The sequence below is a fragment of the Polyodon spathula genome, chromosome 36 (genome assembly GCF_017654505.1).
Source record: "Polyodon spathula isolate WHYD16114869_AA chromosome 36, ASM1765450v1, whole genome shotgun sequence".
Taxonomy (NCBI): Eukaryota; Metazoa; Chordata; class Actinopteri; order Acipenseriformes; family Polyodontidae; genus Polyodon; species Polyodon spathula.
This window is the reverse complement of record NC_054569.1, coordinates 3,617,618-3,645,491: the sequence shown is the minus strand read 5'-3', so window position 1 is coordinate 3,645,491 and position 27,874 is coordinate 3,617,618. Positions and strand designations below refer to the sequence as shown.

Here is a 27,874-nt window from a genome sequence, read left to right as displayed (position 1 = left end):
TAGAACACCCATTTGCTTTATTTTTTAGTTTTGATTTGTTGTGCATATGAAACCAAACCACTGAAACTAAAAATCTTGCAGAATTGTCAAACTAGGCAAATTAGTTATTGTCTAAATTAACTGAAGTCTTTAACAGGCCACACATGTAATTCATTTAAAATAGTAAGAGAAAAGGAAAAATTTGATTTTTTTTAGGAATTGTTTAAGATGCCGAATTAAAGCACAAAGTGGTCTAACATTTTCACACATGAGCACCTATTTCATGCAAGTAGGTATATAAAGAATATAAATGACTCTTCAGGTGTTCTAATAAATGTGCACATTGCTGTATGTGTCTGTGTGTGTGTGTATATATATATATATATATATATATATATATATATATATATATATATATATATATATATATATATATATATACACACTGTATATAAAGAATTAAGTCAGTAAATATACAGTCCACATTCAGGGTGGTGCAGCAGGGGGAGATGGTAGAGGCGACACATTGTGATTGATGTTGGGACCCTTATTTCCTAGGAGGACGATGAGCTTCGATGATTGTGGACGAGCCCTGCCCTGCCCTTCCTCAGTAACTGCCTCACCTGTTAGGAGAAGTCAAAGAAAAGCTGTTAGTCTACAGTTACCTGGATCAGAAGCACTCAAGGGCCGTGTACAGACATGCCTTGTGTGCTGTGGAACTTGAAATGTAGCAGTCGAGGTATCAAACTTCTTACAAGAGTGTTCCGTAATACAATTTCTATTCCATATACAGTGAAGAGACACATTGCAGTGTTCTGAATGCTCCATCGATACTGCTATTGAGTGGGGTGGAAGTCAGCTGCATGTGATATTAACCAGAGTGTAACAGTCACCATGTCTGCACTGTTATATTCTTGACAAGGTGCTGATAACAAACAGAGGATGACAGTCTCTGCCAAGCCATATGCCACTCCACCCATGTACAACAAGATCAGGCTGCAATAGTTTGCCCGTACCAGGCATGAGGAAGTACTCAACTCTGACAACATTAAATCATTTCTGTCCATTCCACAAACTGAGCCCACCTCTCTTGGCTCAGCAAGCAGCACTGGTCTTTGAACCTGGAGGCCTGCGTTGAGCCATTTTTAGTTACAGTAAATTTGGTTCACATTAAAATCAATGGGAATCTTAATGAGGCAATGTGGGTGCACAGGAACAGACTATGACACGTTAATTCTGTGCAGGTTTTAAACGGGTAGAAATCTAGAGACATGCTGGAGTGAGGCCCTATTTTAAAAACGCAAATCACATTTTCAATACAACAGCATATCATAAGCAAGCTTAGTTGCAGGGATGATGACCAATTAAAAGAGAGCTGTTCCTTCTTTTAATTTGATTCAAAGATGCTAGAAGCTGCTATTTCCAGTTGGAATACTACTGAAATCTTTTGCATAATTCTTGTATTCCTGTCTGTAATCCAGGCCCCTAACTGAAGTGCTGCCTACCCTCTCCCCCTCCTCTCCAGGCTGGACCAGGTGAATGGGCTGCTCGTTCTCCAGATTCCGGATGCTGGGGTCAGCGGCGTGATGCAGGAGCAGCTTAATGATTTCTTCTTGGTGGATTTCATTCCTCAGGGCGGCAGCCATGTGCAGAGCTGTGTTACTATGAGCCTGGCACCACAGAGATAAAAACAGCAACATCTTCCATTAGCTTGTGCAACTAAGCATTTCACTTCTGATTAATATGGGATGCAAAGGCAAATTTACTGAGGGGGGTCAAACGAACTACATTCTTGCTAGTTTTAAATATGCAGCTCAACTGATTTTAATCAGAAAATCAGCTTTAGTCTCAAACTTGCTTCAGTACAGTTTTGAAGTTGCACAGTCACAAATGAGTGATTTATTTATGTATGTATTTATTAATTCAGAAGGCTATTGTCTTATAAGTGAGAATCATATGATAACTCAGTGTTGGCATCACCTCGCTGGTATATGACAATACAGAATGCTGCAAGTTAAAAGTGATTGTAGTTTAGAAAATAACTCTAGGACTCCATACCTGTTTTGCACTTCTATGAGCTGCAGAGCTCTCAGGTGTAGCAAACATATTTTTACATTTTGCAATACGACAGTCGCTGCCACATTAGGTTAGTTTCCATGCTTTGCCATCAGGAAATGTGTGACATTTGCACTTCCTGGGTTATTTTAACTCAGCAGTGTCTTCTGGGTCAAAGATTGTTAGAAAGTCTCTCAGTCAGTAGGGGAAGCATCTGGTTGGTTAATGAAATCAAGGAAGCCATTGAAGAGTTGGGTTACAATCTCAGCCTCCAGAAATGGCCAATGAAGTGCAACACTATCTGAGAGCATGGCTCTATAACATGTTCAAAACTGCACAATGAAGTGCAACACTATCTGAGAGCATGGCTCTATAACATGATCAAAACTGCACAATGAAGTGCAACACTATCTGAGAGCATGGCTCTATAACATGTTCAGAACTGCACAATGAAGTGCAACACTATCTGAGAGCATGGCTCTATAACATGTTCAAAACTGCACAATGAAGTGCAACACTATCTGAGAGCATGGCTCTATAACATGTTCAAAACTGCACAATGGAGACCGTGACAATGGACAGAAGAGGACAACGGGTAAGCTTTCAGGAATGGCGTTTGCTACAAACACTTTAACAGACTCAATACGCTTGTGACTTGTCTACACTTACCTTCATGTTGATAAACTCCTCATCCTTCCCAGTGTTCAGTTCTAAAAAGAATTTCAGGAGTAAATAGTTCCCTTCTTGAACTGTGAGGTGCAGCACAGACTTACTGCTTTTTACATCCTAGAAAAAAAAACAAAAAACAAAAAGAACTCTTCTGTTAGTACAAGATTGAGAAAAAGAAATAAGACATTTGGGAGGCGAATTCTTGCATTTTATTAAATAGAAATTACAAATACAAAAGTTATAATTCACTTATTGTGTAGTGCTGAACTAAGTGGTAGGGGTAACGGCACAAGAACTTCCCTTTATAGCTCAGCCAGCAAGTGCTCCTCAACCCTGAACACCCATGGATTAATCTGCTCTGAGCTGTTAGCTGGTTTCATGAAATGGACTTGGTCCACTGGTAGTGTTAAGCAGGGTCCTGAACCTGATCTCTGAAACTCTAAGACAGGGCAGCCTAGTGAATTAGCAGCCTAGTGAATAATAATTAAAACTTAGGCTAGTAATTATTTTAACCACACCGAGCTGGACCAGGGGGGATCAGATGAAAGCCGAGTACAAAAAAAGTTGCTAAGAACAGTAACGACAAAACTAGACAGCAAGCTCGCTGGTTCACTCGTCACGCTTGAGGGTTCAAGAATGAAGAGGCTGGGAATAGTTTGCCTCATAATGGAGATTACCGAATAATGGCATAAGAAGTGCATGGCACCATGTGCGTTTTGCCCTACCTGGCTGGTAACATTGGCTCCAGCCTGGACTAATAGTTTAATGCAGGCCATCACTTCGACAATGCGCCTCTCCAGTTCTTTCTGTCTCTCAGGGGAGATTGTGAGGTCGTTGTTCAGTTCCCGGTGCATGGAATTATGGGTTAAAACAGCACAGTGCAGAGGAGTGTGACCTGAGGAAAGAGTCGAAACAATGCAGTCAGAAAGATTGGTGCAAGCATATCAAATTGTTTAAGAGTCCTGTTTGCTTGTTTCTTACCTTCAAAGTCCAATATTTCTAAACTGATGGTCATCGTTGTGGACAATATCACCTGGAAGGAATGAATATGAATAAATATATACCAGATGAATTTTCAGCACTAACCCATAAAGCACATGTAGTGGGCCAGGGTGGAGTGAGACGAGTACACTCATGTCTGGGTTCCAATCGGTCTGGGATCACACTTCGGTTTGGGGATCTCAGCCTCACTGGAGAGCATTGGGAATGACCAACTCTCTCACCACCTAGAAGGATTGTCCCTCCAGTCCAGAGCCAGGAATAATACATCAAACAGCGTAAAAGGTATTATGCAATCCCCCAAAAAAAGGATTGAAAAAAAAACTGCCTGTGCGTGCATAATAGGCTGCACCCTTAGGCACTGTCAATTTACTGGCAGCACTGGAGACAGGAGACTTAATTACCAGCAGAGCAGAGCCAAGGTTATCTCATATAAGAGAACGGTGTGAGCTCCTTCAGCTCACAACCTTCACTCTTTTTCAAAGGGATAGCTGGACTTCTTTTATGCTAGATTTCTCCAAATTTGACAACAAACACATTAATGTTTTATTTATTTACTGTTTTTCTTTTTTTTTCTTTTTTTTTTTTATTGGTTTAAGGGGTTGTAAGATGGGAATTTTGCCTGCAAGTGACAAACAAAAATGAAACACTTACTTTGCAAGTTGTTTCATTCATAATGCCATGGGGTATATCTGCAGAAATGAACTTGTCTAAACACATTTTTGCTTCATAAAGTCGAATGAAACCTGCTGAATAATGGTACAATAACATGTTTCATGTTAAAACTGACATTTCAAAATCTAACATGAAATACTGTATTACTATTATGGCTACCGGTAGACTTTTTCAATATCATTTTGTAGTTTCTTTGATTAAATAATGTTAAATAAAAAATTTAAGTTTAGTTCATCTATGTTTTTTTTGTTGTTTTTGGTTTTGGTTTTTTAATGATATCTCAATCCTAAAATTCTAGGTGGTGAGCTGTGTGTATATATATATATATATATATATATATATATATATATATATATATATATATATATATATGGTGGTGATGTATATGTGTCCACTGTATCTTCACAAAGATTAAAAGGAATCATTTCGGATGAACCCTCGAACTTCAATTTAAAAACAGAAACGTAATCAAACAGAACAGTATAATTCGTTCTGCAATTGCAGCCTGTCTATGTGAGCGATTCGGAAAATTAGGTAAAAGTTAACACCAGTTGCTTTTACAGAAAGTAGTTGAGTCTGGGCCTGTATGTTTGCTCATTGAATTCTTCCTTGTGGTTGATTTTATTTCAGGTACTGTTCACATGGAGCAATCCATCGGCTTCGGTAATATTTAAGTGTCACAGTCACACTAGTCCTGCCAGCAATGTGACACTTTGCAAACAGCTTGAAGGATTGGAGTTGGGTAACAAATTGGCTTGGATCTGGTGTCACACAGCCAGTGAACAGCAACACAATCATGAATATGCAAATCTCTTGGTAGCACGCAATACTTAACACTCCGATTCTTGGGAAGTAGTAAAATGCTGCGATACCTCTTTTATTTTTATTTTTTACAATGACTTTAATTTGAGCAACATTAATGGACCCCCCTCCATTACAAAATGACCTTCTTTTATTATTTGCATACACTCTTCTTTGTATTCCTTTAACATATAATAATTTGGCACCATCTATCCTTAACGCTGTCGAATATATGCACTTTGCTCAGCTAATGCTTGAATGCCTTAGAGATGATCTTTATTAGCGATGCAGGGGCAGTACAATGGTTCTGTACAATGGTAGCCCATCTATATTACACGAGCCTTTGGTCCTACAGTGGTAACATTTAACAATACATTTAGACAATGCATTGGTATACCAAAATCTCATCAGAATCGATGTGCAATAAATACCATGCATTTTAATTTGTGTGTCCAGACCTGCTGAAGTGTAATTAACGCTCATTCACTAATCTTGTTACAGACAATGTTAGAGAGTTTTCAACGTCTCTTGTTGTTGTTTTATTGTTTTTGATTGGGTGGGACCCTCTGCTGATAAAGAAATTGACTGGATCAAAGAACAGTCTGTTGTATGTCCCAAGGCAGTCCCATTCCTTAACTGATCCTCTGTATCAATCTACCCAAGTACTGTATGTGACCATTGTACCTTTTATATAATATCTAATCACAATCTGGTTGGGGGTTTAATTGGGGCACTCAAATGCATGATGCTTTGTTTCAGAGGATGTTGAAACATACAGTTTATTAAACACTGCAGTCCAACTCCAGAAGCCTCCACCGACATCAGTGCACCTGTAGCCTGTTTTCTTACTGGAGGCAAATCAGCATTTCTGCACCCGAGGAACTGCTGACACCGTAGCTAAGCAACCATTTCGGGGGAATGAAATCATCGAGCGAATGATAAACGTGACATGCGAAAGAGGCCTTTAAAGAGCCCTGGAGCACTGTAAATCATCCCCACCATCTCAGTTTTTCAAATTCCCTTCTCCTGCTCACTAGCAGGAGGATTAAATAATACAGCCGTGTGGCTCAGGCCTCCAAGGCATTCCTCAAGGCCGCATTTACCCAACCCTCGCATCATTGTTCTCGAGTATCTAGCTTCCTGAAACCAAGCTCCAAGCCACAAACGTGTTCCTTCAGCTTTACTTCGAGGTTTAAACTGACTGTGTTTATGCCTTTTGTTTACAGGGTTTAATTCAGTAAAGTGGGGATGAGCTGAAGCTTTAATAAACATTATCTTCTCTAATAACCTGTGTTTATTATTACAAAGTTCCCTTTTCTAATCTGCCTCAATTAACACCTTTTAATTGTCCTCTCCTAACTAGGCTGTAAAGATGAACACGGCAACAGTGTAATATTTCTTTAGCCATGTATTTTATAGTGCAACCCCATAATGCTGTATTGTGTGTGTGCCAGGATCTCTCCTCTATGTCACCACTCTGCAGAGTGAGGTGATCGTTGCATTCTGTGTGCAGGAAGGCCCTTATTGATATTTTACTGTTAGACAACTTTCTTAGCATGTCAGTAGGTGGCACTGTTCCAGTGATACAGTATTCAATTCAGAATAATTAAGAGAAATTCATTGGACCTAGCTATGAAACATGTACATTTAGACTTCGTCTATAGCAATCAGAACAATGTTCAAGCTTTAGGGGAAAAAAAAAAACATTGAGATTCAGGCAATAGACCTGAATCCATTTGAATTTTGATTTGTTACTGATAATGTGTTAATCGAAGCAAAGTAAATATTGCTTCTTCTCCTCTCTCTCTCTCTCTCTCTCTCTCTCTCTCTCTCTCTCTCTCTCTCTCTCTCTCTCTCTCTCTCTCTCTCTCTCTCCAGGAGACTAAATGGAATTCATCTGCCAAGGCATGTCAGGATGTTAGAAGGCACAGCACCACTGCCTTCAGGATAAGACTTAATACCACTGAAGTACACGTCTCCAGGCAAGTGCTCACTCTGTTGATATCATCACAGCAGTTAATCCTGAACCAGCATGTCTGCTAATCCACACTGAATTAGTCAATGGTCATTCACCATCGTTTTGCATGCAACTAGTGGCAACTCTGTAATGTATACAAGCCCATTTTACATCACCTGCACAGTAAGACCACCTTTCCTTTCCTATAATGGATATCATGAGCTTGTGTCCTCATAACTAAACATGACCCTAAACATTCTGGCCTTGTTTTGGCCCATCAACCAATTGGATATTGCAATGGATCTCCTCCAATCATACTGACATCAGCAGAAGACAAGATCTTACCTCTCTACTAGAGAGCTTGCTCTTGAGTTGAACAGTAAGACGTTGGTCTTCGAACCACGAGGGTAGCAGTTTGCAGCAAAGTGGCTGACGCCAGGCCTCAAACGATGTTGCTCAGTAGAAATAAAATCCTGTCCTACCTGAATAACTTCCAAGAAGCCGTAAGTAGCAGCAAGGTGCAGGGCTGTCTGACCTTTGTCATCGACCATGTTGATGTCTGCCCCGAGCATGATGAGGTCATGAGCGATGTAGGGCTGATTGGCAGCGACTGCAACCAAAAGAGCAGTCTGCAAATACAGGAAGAGCACAGGGTCCATTTAAAATGATCCAGACAGCGGCATCTTAACACAGCCACCCTGAGACTCTTAACCAAGACTGCAGGCCTCTTCCTATGTTTTTTTCTATTTAGTGATGTTAATAAGTGGCTCAATAAAGCAGCCCTGGGAGTGAACACGAGCAAGATTAATAGAAATGAATTATAATTCATATTCATTTAACCCCCCCCTCCTTTTTTTTGTATTAAAATATTTCCAAGTGTGCACTGAATTTCTGTTGATCAGAAGCAATGCTGGAAGTCAGAGTTTAAAAGATAGATTTATCAATGAGTTTTCCTTCACTGCTACCAACATTTTAGCAACATTCTTGGCAATTTCAGGTTTTCTATGACTGCGGATAATTAGTGTCTCTCTATGTTTGTATACCAATAGACAAAGCTTTACCTTTAAAGGTCTGTTCTGAATTTCTTTTAAAAATAAAAACACATCAAAACCCATGTGCTAAACAGCATTGCTTGTGAACGCAAATTTAAATGGAACTTTGTTTACCTCATCAAAGGTAATGCTTTGTGATCTAGGCCCTGCGTTTCATTTGTTCTCTTACTCAATTCATTCTGTGTCTTCTTCAATATTTATCACAGGACAAGCAAGCCATTGAACACGTTTGTACTGACTGCTTAAGACAAACAGGCCGGTCTGTTATGATAGCGTCTCATGGGGTGTGAAGAGTTATGTGTTGATAGCCTGCTAGTCATGACTGGGATCTTTATCTTCAGTCTGGGACACATTTGACTACTGGTAGACTGCTGTATGATCAAGCTCAGTCTCCCCCCATCTCGGCATCACTTCCAAGATGCCTAGGAATGTCTGTTATAATGTCTGTGAGAACCAACACTAATAGAGACCAGCATCAAGAGCTGTTAGAGGGGAGGCTCAATCAAAACATGCAGTTGTATGACTTGAATTATTCCCTGTTTCAATGAAACTTCCAGACAGGTGGACTGCTCTGTGTGAACTAACATGCAAAAAAAATATTTTAATGAACGTTTAATAAACTTTTCTTTTTAAACACATATATGAATGCCACGAAACAGGAAAACAATGCAGGTGTGTGTTTTCAATGAATCGCAAGCCCTTGGGCACAATGCAAAATGCAGGTCCATCAACTGTAATGCACTTTTTTTTTTTTTAAATACATGCACTTAAATGAATTGATCAGCAAAATCACTTGTTAATGTATAAATCTGCAAGTGCCTGATGTGTGTATTTCGAACTGTGTTGCAAGAATGACGTTAAATGACATCCCAATCGATCATTTTAAACAGAGCGGAACAGGGTTTTTCATTGCCAGGCATGACGATGTCAGAGCCAAGCTTGCTCTGAGGTTGAAATACTTCATTACCTTCCCATGGTGCTCCTTGGCGTCTATGCTTCTGAGCCTGCTCATTTTCTCAGCAGCTACAATGGCGTATTCCCTCATTCCCTTGGCTGTATAAATATGCAGAATCCTAAGACAATACAGAACACACCAAGGCTACGGTTTAAGATGCAAAATGCGGTGCAAGATGTTAATTACAATCCATATCTGTGTGTGTGTGTCGGGTTAGGGCTCGTTTCTAGAGCAGTCACTCATCTAACCATTATCATGCATAACTAATAAACTCTCAATAGTGCTACATTTATCAGAAACACTAATGATCAATGAGAAGCACTTCAACTGGAAGTCTTTGATGACGCTGAAAACGTCAAAATGTTTGTCATTGAATTTATTACATTTCCTAACGGAAACATCCCTTGCTTTATAATTCTTATAATGACAGCTACAGTAGGGTTGGATAGATCACCACAGAGAAAAGTAAAATATTCATTTGAAAAAATAAACCAGTGATTTGGCATTGTTCATGTCTATCTCAGCAATGCTACAGTGTCCAGCACATTTTCATATTGAAGCATTACACACAGTAAATTGTGTGAGCAGGAGTGTCTTGAGATAATTCCCTATGTGCAATTTTCTGTTTTAGAACTGTGTGTATTTCTTTTCTGGGTTTTGTGTGCTTCACCTCTCCAGCTCAAATACATCTCTGTGATACTGCTTTATAAAATGTGTCTTGTTTGAAATGTTTCTCATTTGATTTCGGCTGTAGCGTGTTTAGGAGAAACGTTTGAGACATACATCAGATTCCAAAGAAAACTAGATTCTAAAACATTTCTCTGAGAAGTGGGGATAGAAACCCTTTGAATGTCAACCCTATATATTGAGAACCAGTCTTCCAGTATCTGTGCATTTTGGTATAGACATCCTTTACTTTGGTAGGATATCATTATCAGAATCTAGATCTATTTGGAAAACGCTGTGCATGGGAATAAGTGTTGGATGGGTTACTCTTCATGCTATTGAACTCATGGTGGGTTAATAAGACACCTGCTCTGTGTTACTGATATCCTGGACAGGTGATATGTCATTGACATAACACATCTTCAAACCATATCATGAAAAAAACAACAGTATATTCCAATGCTTACACAGATGTTTTATTGTTGTTATTGAAATTGTAAATCTTGCTGAACAGCCCCGAAGGAAATTGAAAATGTTACATGCTGCGGGTGTTTACTGTCAAGACACAACAGACAGAATGAGATACGGTATACAGAACAGATGTCTAGTATATTTACAATGCAGTCTACATATGCCACAAAGGAAGGCATCACATTTCTTTACTGGGTTTTCATGCAAATCGACCTTGTGTTTTGAGGTTTGCAAAGTGATTACGTCTACAGTAAAGGAGTGTTTGAAATGTTGTTAAAGAGACTGTAGCCAACAAAATAATACCACACAGTCCATTTCCCAAGCCACACACGTGCATTCACTATACAGGTCTCAAACGGGTAGTTGTAACATGTATTTTCATTTCACGATACTGCATTGGGTACTACATTAACGTAAAGAATCTGTTTACAGGAACTTTTATGCCATGTTGCCTGAACAGTGAAATTGACTCCACCCCTTCAGGACCTTCATTCCTGTCAGTAACCAACCAGCTGCTTCCTCTAATGACTGACATGCTTTGCAGCCAGTAAAATGCTTTGATCGCCACATCCATCACTTAGGGGAAATGACCTGAAGTGAAGCAGGAACAGACTTCCTGGAAGGCCAGGCAAGCAAACTGAGAGCTTTCTTTTACCCACTGCAATGGCAGAAGTTTTCAAATGAAAATACACGTTTGCTACAGAACATGCCTTTCTTTTAAAACTGAACATTTTGAGACCATGCAAGTTTATTTGGGCAGTTATTTTATCAGCTGTTCCAATTCTAAAAAGGTTATCATAGCTTCTAGCCCTTCACTCTTTGTAATGCTTCACTGTGAGAAGTGTTATTACAATGATGAAGAGTCAGAGGGTTAGGCACTGGGCTTTTGAGGCAGAAAAACCCAGACAAGAAAGCAGTGTTTGAGTATTGAATACATAGATGACTTTCAAATAGAATATTTAACCTGTATTGATAACAATAAGCGTAATATGCATTTGCAAACATTTGCTATCACATGCAATGCAGTGCACTGCACACCGTCTGCTACATAATAAATATCAGCACATCATCTGGAATCAAAAGCCATCGTACAAAGTTTAAGTAACAGGCTTGTACAGGAACCAGACACAAAGCAGTTCAACAGGGCTGCAGTCTCACATTACCAACATCACGGCAATCTTTAAAAGCCGCTGTGTGAATGAAAGACAGTGATTTTGTGATTGACAGGCAGTGATCGCCTCTTTTGCATCGCTGCAAACTAAACTGAGGCAATTGTGGAAATCCTCCATATAGTATTATCTCAGGTCTCTCCTCTTGGCAAACCCTATCTGTCAATTTGATCAAGATTGTGTGAATTTTTTCCATAGCAACATTGTAAAGTTGCCACCTGGCTTTAAAATCTAAATCTAGTAAAATCTAAATCTATCATTTGGTTTTAAACTAAGGAACCCCATATAAAAAACATTTCTAAAGACTATTTTTTTTACTATTTAAGACTTTTTTTTACCATTAGTTTAGACACGCTTTGAGAGTTAGGGGATAGCATTTCTGTTTGCACGCTATTATGCATCCTACATTTGTATCATTAAAGAAGAAAAAAAAAGCTGATCATTTTCTTTCAGTTATAAAAAGAAAAACACGGGTTATACTAATGCAAGTGCCACCCCTGTAGCATCAGCACCCCTGACTTTGCAAAACAAACGTTCTAATGCCATTAACGAATAAAGGACAGGGTGGTCTCAGGAACACTTTACAGAATCCAAAACGAAGCCAACAGCTGAAACGCTGCAGGAAGGAATATCAGAAACCTTCAATAAAGAGGGTGTTACTGGAAACGTACGTGTCTCTGTCTTGGTCCTCCTGTAGGAGCTTCTCAATGGGCATGCTCCCCAGGGTCCTGTGCGCCTCCTCCAGCTCCTGGGCAGCTGGCTCTGGCACTGTGACGGGCAGGGGCACCAGCTGAGGGCTGGTGAAGGGCGTGGTGGAGGAGGGGCACTGAAAGGCCTGGGCTGGCAGGGCAGAGATGGACTGAGCCCAGGGAAAGTAAGCCACTTGAGTTTGCGGGTCTTGGAGCTCCCCTTGCGGGATGGGGGACGGAGCGGGATGCCTTGGCTGGGAAAGAAAATAGAGATCTTGAGCCCATGGTATTGCATTCTTTATAGCGGGACAGTTTTCCTGTTTATGTGGTTCCTAGGTGTAAAACAGATGTGAGATTTAATTATTTGCATGTTTGCCCAAGGTTTATGGACATGCTGATTTTAAATATGCAAGATAATTTATAACTTCAACAACCTAGTCATAATAAAATATAATAAACACACACTGATAGTCAATAGTTTATTATGCAGTCATATAGTTATAGTCATAAATATATGCTAGGATTGCATTTGAAGCCTTTGTCCCTACAGTGCCTGTTTAAAGTATAAATAACGTGGATATGTGTGCAATTGTTTAATGGTAATACTACATCAAATGTCTTATCTTCATCATAGTTTTTTTTAGTTGTATTTATTGAACCTTAACACCACCGTAAAGTGGATGGGGCACAAGATCTCGCTGGATCAGTGTGAACACAAGTGAAAGAGAGAGGGACTCACTGCGAAGTTTGTGAAGAGAGGTGTTGAGGTGTACGTCAGCACCGAGGGGGGGCCCACCACAGCGTAGCTAGGGCACATGGGCTGCACATACATGTCCGCAGTGTAGGCGGGGGCGGAGCCATCGAGGGGGAGGTACTCGGGGCAGGGTGCCCAGTGCGTCAGCGGCTGAAGAGCGGCAGATGAGGGCTGAGCAATCCAAGCCGTACAGATAGTGCCATCCTCTCCGTACAGAGGTTCTGAGCCACTGCTGCCAACTTCCATAGAACCCGAGTAGCCTGCAATAGACAATGACAAGGGATTGGCGCTCACTGGAGCTGATGCAGTGGTTCACTTTTAAGATTCACTAAATTGTTCTGGGCTGTTAAAAAAATCAGTTCAATGCACACCAAACTGTGTTTTTATTCATCAGCTTTAAAAACATTATTTGAATGCATTTGTCAATAAGGCATTAGTATTTACTCCTATATCGCCCAGGTGTCAACACTTTGATTTGCTCTGCACAGCAGTGAGCTGCAGCAATAACCAACAGAATTTTCCACACATTTGCTAGTCAGATTTTATTAAAAATATTTTGTATTTCAAAATCTGTTATTGTTAACCATTCAGAGCAGTGTTTTGGAATTCTGAGGTCAGCTGCCCACTCTGCTTTGATGATGTCACAATGATAATGTCTGGTTCTGATTCGCTGCGACTATAAGCCAATAAAACATACCGACTGGTGAATATGTTGACAGTGCAGCATGTGGGAGCACAACCTGGAAAAAAAGAATACACAAGTGAATTAATGTGTGTGTGTGTGTGTGTGTGTGTGTGTGTGTGTGTGTGTGTGTGTGTGTGTGTGTGTGTGTGTGTGTGTGTGTGTGTGTGTGTGTGTGTGTGTGTGTGTGTGTGTTTGTGTGTTTGATCTTGAAAAGGCCCCGTTATCTGCAAAACAATCGTGAGACATTGAGGCAATTATGCAGCTGCTTTATTTATTCATCTATTCACTTATTTTATTACAAGCCATTAGAGGCCTATTTTAGTCGGACAGGATGGTCTTCAAGCTCAAACGAAATTCTGGTGTTAAAAATGCAAAACGCAGTGTGTTAAAAAAAATTATGCATTTGTTATCTATGAACTTAATAAAAATTCTAATAAGCGAAATTGACTACATTAATGTCCTATTAATACAAAATTGGAAAGTTTATTTAAAGTAAGCCTGAAGCTGTGTACCTGTTATCCCCATTTCCCCCCCCCCCCCCCCTCCTTCTAAGTGTGGAGGGCGGGTTACCGATGAAGACCATCACTGGTCCTCTTTACACTGACCTCAGGACCACACCTTGCCATTGCTAAAATACGTACTTCTGAACAAGCCAGACAGGCCAGGAATGGTTTGAAACAACGATTAAGAACACATATCACAGCATTAAAAAAAAAAAGAGAGCTCTGAAAACTACATTACGGCAAACTCAGGGTACCAAGTTAAAGATACAAAATGCTGTTTGGACTGTTGACAGGTTGAGGCTGCTAGGTATCCTGTTGGCAGGAAATACCAATGCAGGCTTGTGTTTCAATTTGCATGGGCCAAATGCCTAGCCCTCAGGTCAGGAAAGTTTAAACTGTCGGTTAAAAACACCTGGAAAAAATATGGAGAAACTGAAAAAGCCCCTTTTAAATCATGTGTGATCCTCCCATGTTTTGTTTAGGGTGTACAATTAAAGGACCATGCAGCAACCAATTGTCAGGGCTTTGAGGGCTTTAATACTGAGGAGAGCAGCTTCAATAATCAGTTTGGTTATGTGCTTATTATGCCAAAGGCGACAGAGATAATAGTGGAGGTTGTACTTATAACACACTTGTTTACATATATCTTGAAAACAGCTTAGGATAATTGTTGGTTCAATTCCATTTATGAGATTTCGTCAGTGGTGAGCAGTGACTTTGTAGCAACTTTTAGAAGACTTTCTTATCATGTAGGCTACTAAGAGTGATTGAATAAACCAAACCCCACAGATCCATTCACAATTGTACACTGCAATTTTGGTTTTGGCCTTTTTGTAATTTTTGTTTTTGTTGCAAAGCCTCCTGCACTAAACGGATTAGTCAGCAAACGTTTCGCTAAGTCTTTCTTTTTGATTTTGACGGCAAGAGTTTGTGCGCCGCTTCAGTCAAGGAGGATTCAATTCTACAGTTCTATGTTTCCCAGGGCACGGCCGCCAGAAAGTGCGGTGCATGCTGCATCACGTTGCCTAGGCAACACGATGCCACTTGGAGCGTTGCATGCCTTGACCAACAAAACAAGAAGACTGCTGAGGCGAAAAGATTACTTGCATACAGGGCTATCATATACTTAAAAATGTTATAGAATAAACATATGTTTTTAACATATTCTTAAAAATGTTGAAGCATATAAAGGCATGCCAGTGGAATTCATTCAGCTCATTTAGCAGTGTGTGCTGTATTTACCAATCAAAACGCATCCATACCCATTTCCAAGCATACTCTTTAAACATGAAGCACAACACAGTGGCCTGATGGATAAAGTTTGATTGTACAGTATCTGAAAATGCATCTGTAGAGCACGCTGGTCAGCTTGTGCTGTTTTTTGCGATTTAAACAATTTAACTGAGCGTGATTGCGTGTCACTGCCGTTAGGGACCCCCTATAAACAAGATCTCGATGGAGATTTATTCTGACTTCACAAAAATGAAATGCATAGAGACACATACAGCTGCCTCGATTACACCTCTCCAGCAGGACGAGGCAGGGGGAATAAACAGTTTCTCTTACTGTGGGAGGTGACGTCACTATAGTGTTATTAAGAGTCCCCCGTTTTCTCTTCAGTAATTCCTTGACTGGCTCTTTCACACGAACCCCCTGGTACGGCCGCGGTTCGGGCTGCTCGGAAGCTACAAAAGAAAAAAGCTCATATTTAGGAATGAAGAAATGAGTACTGTTTAAAGGGTCACACACCTCCTAGACAAGGCATACCCACATACAGCTGCCAGTAACCGCAGTCATGTTTTACACAAGTGGTAACAGTAAATATTTTATTACATTCTCCTATACATTCAATGCATTCTGCTTTCTCAGAGAGCACACCCTGCCCTAAAGATATCTGTGGGGGACATCTGCAAGCGTCTCAACACTTGCAATCTGATTGTCACCCGTTGTCTAATTATAGCAAGGCTATTTTAAAGTCAGTGCAACATGGGGTGGTGTGCACTGCTCTTTTGAATAGCAGTTAAGGCACTCGCTTGCTGAGTCACGCTGAGCCTCAGCTCTGCAACACTGGAGTCGTGATCTCATAGAATAACTGCGGCTGATCGCTGAGGGCAACACTGTACTATCTCTAATTACTGTCTATTTACATAGTAGTTACATGGTAAATACATCATTACATAGGGTATTAACTGCAGGTAAGTGTGTAATAAGCCTGTTAAAGTCCATGTCTCATATAGAAATTAATTTTTTGGCTTTGGGGTCGTGCTTGGTTTACTTTCACAATGAGCAAGAAATGAAATCGACATGATCAATTTCATAGCACTATCAATAATTCTGGAAAATACAGACAACGCACAGATGACGTTCGAAGTTGGCGTGACATCACTAGGGGAACACATACCAGGAACAGGAGGAGAGACATACATGGCTTCAGGCTGTGAAAGCGATCATTACGAATTTCTCCGACGTTTTGAGTAGTCTGTATTACAATAAGGACAGCGGGAGTGTGGTGTCAAATAAAATAAATTGTGGGGAGGAAGAATAAGTGGTTTGAGGCCCGATTCTGAACTGTTTTGAACCTCCAGCAGGAAAATAACCACGCTGGCGTGAGGAATGCGAGCGACACGCCCCGTTGTCTGCAACCCTGAATGTTGTTAACCCCTGCTAGCAGTTCATTTATGACAATAAAAAAAAGTGTATTTCTATATTTGTTTTCTTGTACCATTTAGGTCTTACAAATAGTGTTTACCGTTTCCCATCCACTTCAATAATAAAGCATTGTTCATATTAGAGGGCGAGATGACTTGCATGGTCACACACAGCTCTTCAGCTTCATTCATGAAAGAAACGCTCATACTTTCCTCAATTTAGTGAAATTAGACCTAACCTCCTTGTGAACTGCACATTATTATTATTATTATTATTATTATTATTATTATTATTATTATTATTATTATTATTATTATTATTATTATTATTATTATTATTATTATTATTATTATTTCTTTGCAGACACCCTCTACCCAGGAATGTGCTCATGAACATTACCTTAAAGATAAGATTGAAAATGAAAAACTAACCCTAAAAAATCTGGTACAGCACTCCCTGTCCTTCCAACTGCCACCTAATGCTAGGCTTTTGGTAACTGTCACGATAAATGAACTGTAGTCACAGAAGGTTAGCCACACACGCTGCTACAGGCAGGCTACTGTATTACAGAAAATCAGCAACCTTGATACTTCTAAAATGTCATAAATCACGTAATAAAATTCCGACTGTTCCTGAAGCAAACCGCACCCTGATTCACTCATCTGCGCGACAGTCAGCGCGGTGAGTAACATTTCATGATGTCACTGTGACGGTGTCACTGTGATCGATTACAGGCCATGGCAGTGACGTCACAGTCTTATTACACACACTTAGGTGGCAGTAATAAGGCGGTAAGCTTCATCAAGCTCTAGAGGTGATTACAACTCTCCATATATAAAAAATGTCTTCTGCATAGTTACAGTGTACTTAATGTGGAAATCTTTTTTTGCATGTTATTTAGAAGTACAAAAGTGTATCAGCAAAGGGTTAGAGTTATGTTTAGAGTTAGGTTTAGAGTTCGGGTTAGGTCTATATGACAGTAGACAACATTATTTAGTTGTTTTACATGTGATCTGTCCAGAAACACAACCGGAATGGCACTGGAACAAGTGCTCGGTCCTATAAGATAGGGTACAGGACCTCATGCTTTGTTGTATAAATATACCTGTAGATAAACCTTGGTGAAATGATTATGTAATGAAAGCCCTGTTCCATTTAAAGAGCGTGCTGACTGACGGGGTACTTCTGCTTTTTCAACGTTCACTTCGTGCGTACCTAAAACCAGGAAACTTTTTTTTTCATTCCTGCAGTGCATTTTTTTTTTTTAGTTAATGCAGGATAATTAATAGTAACCCCATTGTACCACTCCTTTTTTTCCCTTCAAGCAACTAAACAGGTTCCTTCTTGTCTCCCCTCTAGCTATTGCGTAGAGTTTTCATTCCATCTTTTGTGCTGCCTTCTTTTTTACTATTATTATTCTGGTCATTGCAGTTGGCCTTATATAAAACAATACTATTGCACTCTTAAAGTCAGATAGACTTTCCAACACAAATATAGAATCTGTTTATTTGACATTTGAAAAGGTCTTTAAGGTTAATTAAAGTGTGAAATATCAATGGCTTAAAATATCTCCTTTTTAATTTATTTCATTAATTCTTAATAAAAGTATGTGATCTGTGACTATTATTATTATTATTATTATTATTATTATTATTATTATTATTATTATTATTATTATTAGTAGTAGTAGTAGTAGTAGTAGTAGTAGTAGTAGTATTATTATTATTATTATTATTATTATTATTATTATTATATTATTATTATTATTATTAGCAGACAATAAAATGCCTGACTGTAAGAAATGCAGAAACCAGGTTCCCACATTCGCTTTGGAAGCAGTTTCAAGACGAGTTGCACGCCAGGTTAAAATGATTAGCTACAGGTGTCTCGGGTAAAACCCTGAGATCACAGCCCCTATATCTGAACTCTCTTTGGGAGCTCAGGGATTTGGACAGTGCATAAGAGCGGCTTTTAAAGAGTAGCATGCCGCTCTGCTGAGATAGTTAGGCCTTTCTTATCAGACCGCTTTAATCTGAGTGTTTAGGATTAGACTAAGATCAGGATTCTGGAGGGTCACCATAAGCACACTGAAGCTAACAAGGTGTTCTGCTTGCCAGCTGATAGTCTGGATTGTAAAGCTGCTTCAAATCCAGGCAGCTGTTTTTCATTGTAAGCGAAGCAGGTGACCTGAGAGATAATGTGACAGAAGCAAGGTCCGGGTCAATGGCTTTAAACCATGTGCAGTTTGGACCTTTTTACTGTGTGAAACTGTTTACCGTTACAAAAATAGAAACTACCAAAGCAGGCACATGCCGAGTCCTTACACGAGCCATGGGGTTTCACATTTGGTAGCATTCAAATAGTTGCAAATGTCTTGTCTCTTTAATGGAAAATCTTATTCCACTGTTAACGCTGAGTTAACATCATTCTCCATTGTGTCTTTCCTATACTGGTGATGCTTTTGCAGATATATATAGAGAATGATTGACGCTCACTAATTAGCTACAATGTTTCCTCCTGGTTACAAGCCCTTTTCTTTAAGATTTCACAGTGGCTACAGTTTCAAGGCCGGTATTACTGTCTAATTATTTTTTTTTCTAAATGAGAACATAACTTCTACCTTTAATGTGAGAAAAGGAGAAACAAACAACTTGAGCTCTATTTCAATGATCTAAGCACCAGCGGCTCTAAGTATCACCACACTAAAATGTCTCTGTAATGTTTATTGCATGTAGTAGCATTAACAAGTGAGTCAATGAACCCTGCCAAGGGGAAAATAGCAGAAGACATAAGATAGACTTCTGTATCCCAGGATCCTGTGTTTTAATGCTGCAGTGTTGGAAGAGTGCCCCCTAGTGAGACACCAATGATACTTCACACATCTGATTGACATCAAGGTTACCAATTTGGTTACTGACAAGGCAACTTGCTTACCTCCCGAGAGTTGAAATAATAAGACTCCAATGTGAATGGCCTTAGCATCTTTGTCCTTGTTTTCAATTGAAAGCAAACTGAATCTCTGTTTTCAGCACAGCATTTTCAAGGAAACACCGCTGTACAGTTACTAACGACACAGAGCAATAATTGCAAAAGACAGTTGCCTGCCAATTGAAAAGATACACAGAGCCTACTGTCTGTTTATAATAAACAGGAACAGTTAAGGAATATAGGCCTGCCTGGGGACACACAGCGGAGCCCTGCTTCAGACTCAGCACTAACTGCAGACGGTTCTTGGAAGCATTCACTGCTGAGTCCAAATGTAACAGGGTGGAGATGAACCACCAGCCACAGACACACTTAACCACAGCACATAACGGCTAGTTATTATAAGGCATGCATCCTCATATCAGCTGAAGGTGTCATCAGCAAGCTTGATACAAAACCGTGGTGAATCACAGGCAAGCATGGTGAATCACAAAAAAACATTTTCAACCACAATATGTAGCATAGGTGTTAAACATAGTATGGGGAAGACATTGCCAACTGAAAAATATTCAAATAAACTGCAGTGTATCACCATGGCTAACGCGAATGCCATTTTATTCACAAAGACTGTAAGAGTTCATATTTGGCGCTGGGATGAGATACCACAGAACGTACCCAGGGTCAGATTCACTAAGCTTTAACCATGACTGAGTTTTTTTCAAGGTTGTTTTGTGTTATGGATAAAATCATGGTTACACCACCGAATTTTTTGTTTCCAGTGCAGTAAATCCAGAGTCCTCCACAAGAATTCTAATCTATTTCTTAAAAAAGTGAAATCTGCAAGAAATTAGAAATTTAAGTCTTGCTTTTTATTTTATTTTTTTTAGCATATTTCCATTGCACAATTAAACATAAAAAAATAATAATAATTGCACCGTACAAAGCCCCACAGAGATGAAATATTTACGGTAAATAAATAAGCATTGATTCCTCTTTTAGTATTGGTAACCGAAAAACAGTCGAAATTTCAGTTCCCCTGAAATGATTTCCGAGTCACAGAAATAATCTCAGAGCACCTGGCCTACGTTTCTTCCTCATGCCTTTAACTCAGATGTGCGCCAAGCTATCGAAAATCAATACCACACCATTTCTACAACAGTGTATTTCGGATGAATCTAGTCTGCAGTTGCCAGTACATTGTGGTAGCTGTATAACCACAGAAGGACCACAGAATCCGATTGCTCTGTAATAACTGAAGATGCACACTGATGGACATGTTGTGATTGCAGGTGTTAAAGTGAGATTGGTCATTCATTTACGACTTACTTCTTGCTTATTTGCTAATGAGGCCACCTGTTTTAAACTTAAAAAGACAAACGTTATGTTCAGCTGCTTTGTTGTTTTGTCATGGGGAACTAATGTCGACCCTGATAATTACATCATATTTTCATTATTTCAGAGCACAAGGCCATGACTTACCATGGTAACGACTTCAGGTTGCCAACACCAAGTAGTTGATGCAGTCACTGGGCTCCTTTAGGACCATATTGGACAACGTTTTGGGGCTCAATCAACTGCTAGGAAGTGGATGAGCTTCTTAGGCCAAAAAGCCTCCTGTCATTTTGAAATGTTCTTATAACACGGGTAATATTCTATTCTGTATGCATTCTTTAGCTTAAAAGAGTGGAATATGATCATGCATTTTGGAATTTAGGGTTGAACACAAAAACTTTATTTATTTTTTTAACTTAACTGTACAGCACTCTGCATTGCATCCCATTGGATTAGAATGCCTTAAGAACTGTTTTGAAAACACTACTAGGCCCCACACTGTCCAGTCTCAAAATATGGCTACCACTGTGTTACCTTACACCTTAGTACAAAAAACATTGCACTGCAAGTGCAGTGTCACTGTCTACAGCTCCTTCGCGGCGATAGGAAGTTTTAAAGCATCACCTCTTGCATACACACGGTAATCACCTTGCGTGTGTTTTTGCTTCAGCTAGCAACAGCAGGTTGCTAACAAGCAAAGGAAACTGTCGAGTTGTACACAGAACATTCTGCGAATATGTAACCACATAACCCTGATACAAGAGAGGACCTCCTCCGAGGCAGGATGGGGGAGGGACAGGCATTGCAGTGCAGGGTGTTGTTTGACAACCTTGTTGTCGTGAACTCATGGAGGAAAAACCCACTGAGCTGCAGGCAGCAATCGGAAGGACCCGGCTCAGATTCAATCGGAATTCTCCGCTCTCTCGGAGTACGCCAATCAATATTTGTGATTCAGTGTCTGACGGAAACAATGGGCAGTCGATTCTGCTTTACCAATTTACAGCAGGAGCCTCGTATATTGAAACGATGACAGCGACAGTGTTTCCTAACCAACTCAAATGGAAATATGATGTGTACTTCATTTTTTGGGGTTATCTGTGTGAAGGTGATAGGAAAAACAAAACTGCAGAAACACATTCATTTATGACACGGATTTATAAGATTTCTAGTATCTTATTTTTCCCTTTGCATCTAAACACATTTAAGCACATAGACAAATGTATTAAGCACTTGATTCTAAAAAAAAAAATCAAGTTATTTTTTAATGATATAAAAACTATAAAAAAATGATCTGCTTAACTTCCCTTTAAAATAAGAGCACACATTTACAAAGCTAAGCAGTTTGGCATATTAAGAACAATGCTGACTCAGCAAACTGGTCTTTATAGAAGAGGAAATTCAGCTGGTGAAATTCAGCAAACTCCTGATTGCAGGAACCCTGCAGTTTACAGAGGTTAAGTTTAAAGATGCTGCTTTCATTGGATGAGCAACTTAGAATGGCTCCTTCATATTGTACAGTGCTGTTCTGATCAAGCAATGGAAACAGAAGTGTATCAGAACAATGATTCAGTCTGTAGGTGTGTGCGTGTGTGCATGTGTGCGCGTGTGTGTGTGTTTTAGTATTTAGTTTGTCTTATTTCCCAAACAAACGGAAATGAATGATTATCACAAAAAGAGGAAGATCAGTACAAACAACTGCAACACAAGGCTGCAGCTGGACTTGGTTTCAACCCAAAAGTGTCGTTATGCAGTTTTGCATATCACAATTGTTGGCGCTTCATTAGGGCCAGAAAGTAATATTTATCAGACTTGGAGGAAGCCGTTGGCTTTGTCTTTTGAGATAGAGGGTCTCCTCAGTTTGGCTGGCTGCTGTCTTGTTGAAAGTTGTAGAGCCCATGTTTCTATTGTCACATTTTCTGTTTTTACTCCAGGGTCAGAGTATCCCTTTCTCCTAAATTCCATTAGCGTTCACATTGCATATCACACAGGATAATTATCTTTAATGAAAGCTTTTTAAACAAAACATCCACATCAATCATCACATTCTGTTATCTAAAATGTGTGAAACTGCACAAACAAAAGCTTTCTCCTTTTGGAAGTGTTCTTCTTTCCTGACTAATTGTTTGATATTAAGACAAGTTCACCAAGCCTGGCAAGATAACTGAGATAATCTGAACAGGGTCCAACTCCAGAGCCAAATCACCTCTACGAATTAATGTTCCAAAGAACTGAGTTTCCCTTAAATAGGCATAACTGTTTGGTCAAGACCTCTGAATTACTGGAAACCAGGATACAGTAAGAGTGCGCAGTGATATTGCAGTTTAGGAAACTTACATGGTTTCAGTTCGGTTTTCTGTTTTATTTCCCGGTATTCTGTATTATTCATAAAGCACTATTGCTGTGGTATTTCTGTAGCACAGCACAGTACCTTTTGCTAAGTGCATTAAAACAAGAAGCTCAGCAGTGGAAGACGTCCTGGTACTGGCTCCTGAAGGACAGCTTTGCAAGGGTCCACTTGAGCCTGCCAGGCGCCTGACCAGTAGTGTGTATTTGCAGCGTGACAGGAGAAACAGTCCATGACTATTTTGCCTCCCTGCCCTGCAGGAGCCAGTGCAACGCTCCCTGTGGAATCCCCAGCAGAGACAGGCAACTTCCCACAGCCAGGAGGCAAACTGGATGACTAAACTGCACACTGTAGGATAAGTATGACTTCATTTGAAACTAGGGCTATAAAAGCAGGTACTTGATTAGATTGTGACAGCATTGCATAACAGTTACACTAACAAAAAAAGATTATTATGCAACAGATTTTACATCATGCTGTGCGAGAGCAATGCCTTGCTGCACTTTACAATGCTCTATCATTGTATACCGTGTTAAGCTGAAAATGGCTGAATATTGTAATGAGGATCTTCTCGTCCACATGCTAACAGCACTGAATTCATTTTGTGGTGTTTCTTCTTGTTGGTAGCTTGTGTACTAATTCTTGTCCCTCGAGAGCTGTCTTCTTCAGTGTGTGGAAATAACAAACTCGGGTTTCTTCTTTCACTTTGCATCATAAAACATGAACCTGGTCGTACCTTGAAAAACCTCACATCTGCTTTCATTACCTCAAGATTTTCAGCTTATAAAGTCTGAAAAGAAACTATAATCATTCTGAAAGCGTTCAACCAATCAAGCTGCATCCTTTTTGTCAATTAACTTGGAATAACGCAACCAGAACCAGACTGGTAGAGCTGAACCTCTACTTGCTGACCTCGTGGAGGAATTCCTTTAACCCTTTCAGTCCTGGGAGGACCCCAAAGTCCCACCTTTTCTTTGCGCCGTATGTGAACCGTCGCAAATCACACTGGAACCTCATCAGACTCCTAGGTCCCAGTACTTTGAGTATATACACTGAGTATGCATATACTCAATAAATCAGTTCATTCTTCAGCTCCACAAATATAAAAGGGTTCAAACAAATATGAAGGAAACTTAAAAGCAAAAATTATCAACCCATGGTCCATAATACAGGAACCCACATTGTAAGCATCACCTGTTTGTGCTTTGTGGTAATCAAGCTTAGAGTTAAATTAAATCACATGCTTCTGCAGTCTCAGTAGTACTTAAAACTACAAGAAAACCCATTTAACCAGTGTGACGGAAATTTTTTCTACTTTGTCAGAATTTGCTACCGGTAGCAAAATATGACTGTATAAGCGACAAATTTTGCTACCTTGTCAAAATCTGCTACTTGTACCTAAATTTCATCTGTAGCTATTTTTTTGAGGGGGTCAAGTTAAAACAATCCAACAAATCCAGGACATATCTACCAACAATACTACTACGATTACTATCCTTGCAAAACAATATCACTAATGTTTACTTAACGGTCAAGAAAACCCTGCGCTTCAATGTAATATATATAAAATCGCCTTTTTATATTTTGCTTTTTTATTTTTAAAAACATCTTAAGGAAAAAAAACAATATTTGGTCCTGCGCATTGCAGGGTGTAAATAGTCTGGGGATGCGCAGTGTGCAAAGTAGGAACATTTAATAGGGAGCATAAATTGACGTGACACGGGCACTGCAGCTGAGGTGTTGATGCTGAAAATTCCAGCACAGCTGGCTGGGTTTGTGTTCTTTCACAGCGGATTTTCATGCAACCTTTCTATTGTCAAATGAAGCAAGTGGACCCGTATACAGCAGCACAAGTGGCTATGCCTTTATAGAATCCCACAATTAACATGCGTTGCTTGTAACAGCCTTAGTCCTTTTCATGGCTGAGCTCTTACATAAGCATTGTTATTAAATTTTTAATCGAGACCTTTCAAAATAATATCCAAATATCAGATCTGAGAATGCCTTTTTTTTTTTTGCTTGCGTGACTCACTACAACTAAGTGGATGGAAAAAAGAAAAAAATGGAAAAAATAAATAACGCAGTCGATTTGACTAAAAATAGACAGAAAAAAAGGCACAACATGTGGCCACAACAAAAAGAAGTGTGTCTCAGTGAGTCACTGTAGGTTGGTGACAAAGGGTAACAAGATCATCCTAAAACACTTATGTGGACCACTGACAGGGTGACGCTCGAACATTCAAATGTATAATTACAGCTCTTTCCCCTCATTTATTTATATGAAATGGCATGTCCCGTGTAGTGTTTGTCAATTCGTAATATATAGGCGTGCAGAGGCAAATATCACATTTAACTAAAAGAAATTGATACAGCCCACTTTTCTACTCCTACTTGTTAAACGTTCCAAAATAGATTAGGAAATAACACTTCCCCCTCCATTAAACAACTTCTGAAGAGGTGGAATGTTTTTAACTGCATGACACTACTTGTGTTGCTCTTTGTTAACACAGCACATTTATGTATTGACACTAACAGTTGCCCGGGGCAACCAAAATTCAACCTCCGGCAACTTGAAAATGAAGCCAGAGAGACCTGGTTGCCGGGCAACCACAATCTTGTTCATTATCAGATCAGAACCTGTCTAAATATAAAAACAGAATTTAAAACCAACTTCTACTGTTCCTCTCTCGCTTCCCACGTGGATGATCTGATTTGATTAGACGCGCATGACGTTAACGGAAACACAACATTCTCACCGTGCTCTGTATAAACTGTCCGGTTTGCCCCGGTATAACCGAGTATAGTCAGAAGAGACTTTTTCAATTTGGATTCACCCCTTCTAAACGAAAACGAAGGGAAGCGGCGATTAACGAGAGGATTGTACCCCCTCGACGTCGTCAGTCTCTGCTGTGCCACAGGCCGCCGGTGAAGGAGATGCGATGGTTTCCTATGAGAAGAAACAGCAACGCTAATGCCAGGCTAGGTGGACCAGATGGTGGAGAGCAGCAGAAAGGGCTCATAGGCCAGACTGCATGGAAGTCTGAACTGATGCAACGTATATCTGTGACTGAAAGTGATGCTGTATATCACAATGAAATGTTCAGTGTTTGCTGGCCTGGATAAGGGTGTCTGCTTGGCAAATAAATAATACATTTTAAGAAAATAGCCATCTTTATTTTATTTTTTTCCAGGCAACCTAAATTTCACTCTGGGCAACCTGGTTGTTTAGTGTAGAGCCCTGTATATAATCTCTCTGCTTTTCATTTTCATCCAGCATGCAAGGACAAAGGCCCCCATCAAAGCACCCCACAGCCTTTCTGGGAATTGTGAAAGCGTGTGTGGAAGTCTCACACAACGGACTTTCTCACAAAGATTCAGGACTCGGTGGTCCTGCGGTTAAGGAAAGGGGCTCGTTACCAGGAGGTTCCAGGTTCAAACCTTGGCTCAGCCACTGACTCACTGTGTGCGACTCTGAGCAAATCCACTTAATCTCCCTGTGCTCCGTCCTTTGGGTGAGGCTTAAAACAAACAAGAGCCCATTGTTGTGACTCTGCAACAGCAGTTGTGATGCATAGTTCACCCCTAGACTCCTTGGCTAAAGATGTCTGCTAAATGACTAATTAATAATAATATTAGCTGTAACTCAATTGTTTGGAAATAAGAGGTTTTTTTACACCAGATACGCGAGAAAAGTGAAACCTAATATATTTTAAATCATCAGGCTATAAAGACTATTCTGAGATAGTCCTATTGAACCGGTCAGCATGAAGACAGAATATTAGGGGGTATTTTTCTATCTATTCATAAACCATCTATATACGTGTGATTAACCCTTTCGACAAACATTGAATAGCTGCAAGAAAACTCCACTCAAAACTGCAGACCACTAGACTGTATAGAAAAGATACCTTAACATTTATATTAGGACACGGTTTCGTCTTTATCATTATGCAATGTTAATTCGTGCTACTAGGAGTATAGATGACTATTATTAACAAGGAGTAGCACAAGCTTAACACAACTCCATTTTCACATTACGAGGGACGAGCTAAACATTGCTATATAGAGTCAATATAGCAATATAGTGTATTTCTATAGCCTGTTTATTGACATCCAACTGATGTTTACAACAGATATTAGATTCCCATATATATATATATACTGTATATATATATATTATATATATATATATATATATATATATATATATATACTGTATAATAGTTTTTACATGTATTCCTCTCAAGCACATTTGTTAATAATCTGTGACATGTAAAGAGGCTGTACTTACGTTTTTCCCAGTGCATATTCTACTGTGGCAGCCTTTTTCTTAATCCTCAAGAGCAGTTCGTAAGTGGACCCTGGTATTTAACGAGTGGCAGATCTCGTTGCTTTTTAAAAGCCCGCTAGAAAACCTCAAGTGATGTCACTTCCAACCACAGCCTGTTTTTCCCTCAGCTCCCCGAATCGCATGCTGCTTGAACCGAAACACACAGAAACATGAGGTTTTCAGTGGCTGACCTGAACACTGCACCTTTCACCAAA

General features: G+C 39.7%; 1 protein-coding gene across 3 annotated transcripts; it reads right to left on the bottom strand.

Annotated features, from left to right (window-relative positions):
* Positions 1–416: 416 nt before the first annotated feature.
* On the bottom strand, positions 417–27,791 carry LOC121304086 (NF-kappa-B inhibitor delta-like). Of its 3 annotated transcripts, none has more exons than XM_041235056.1 (12): positions 27,621–27,791; positions 15,646–15,764; positions 13,589–13,631; positions 12,877–13,151; positions 12,120–12,469; positions 9,155–9,260; positions 7,618–7,764; positions 3,685–3,736; positions 3,429–3,598; positions 2,704–2,820; positions 1,485–1,649; positions 418–602 (listed from the first exon to the last, which is right to left on the bottom strand). In XM_041235056.1, the coding sequence occupies exons 1-12, from the start codon at positions 27,634–27,636 to the stop codon at positions 534–536; spliced, it is 1,629 nt and encodes a 542-aa protein (XP_041090990.1). In that variant the 5' UTR covers positions 27,637–27,791; the 3' UTR covers positions 418–533. The 3 variants fall into 3 exon arrangements, with proteins under 3 accessions (XP_041090993.1, XP_041090990.1, XP_041090991.1); XM_041235057.1 differs by having other exon boundaries at positions 427–602; positions 12,120–12,391; positions 27,621–27,784; XM_041235059.1 differs by lacking the exon at positions 15,646–15,764 and having other exon boundaries at positions 417–602.
* Between the last annotated feature and the right edge of the window lie 83 nt (positions 27,792–27,874).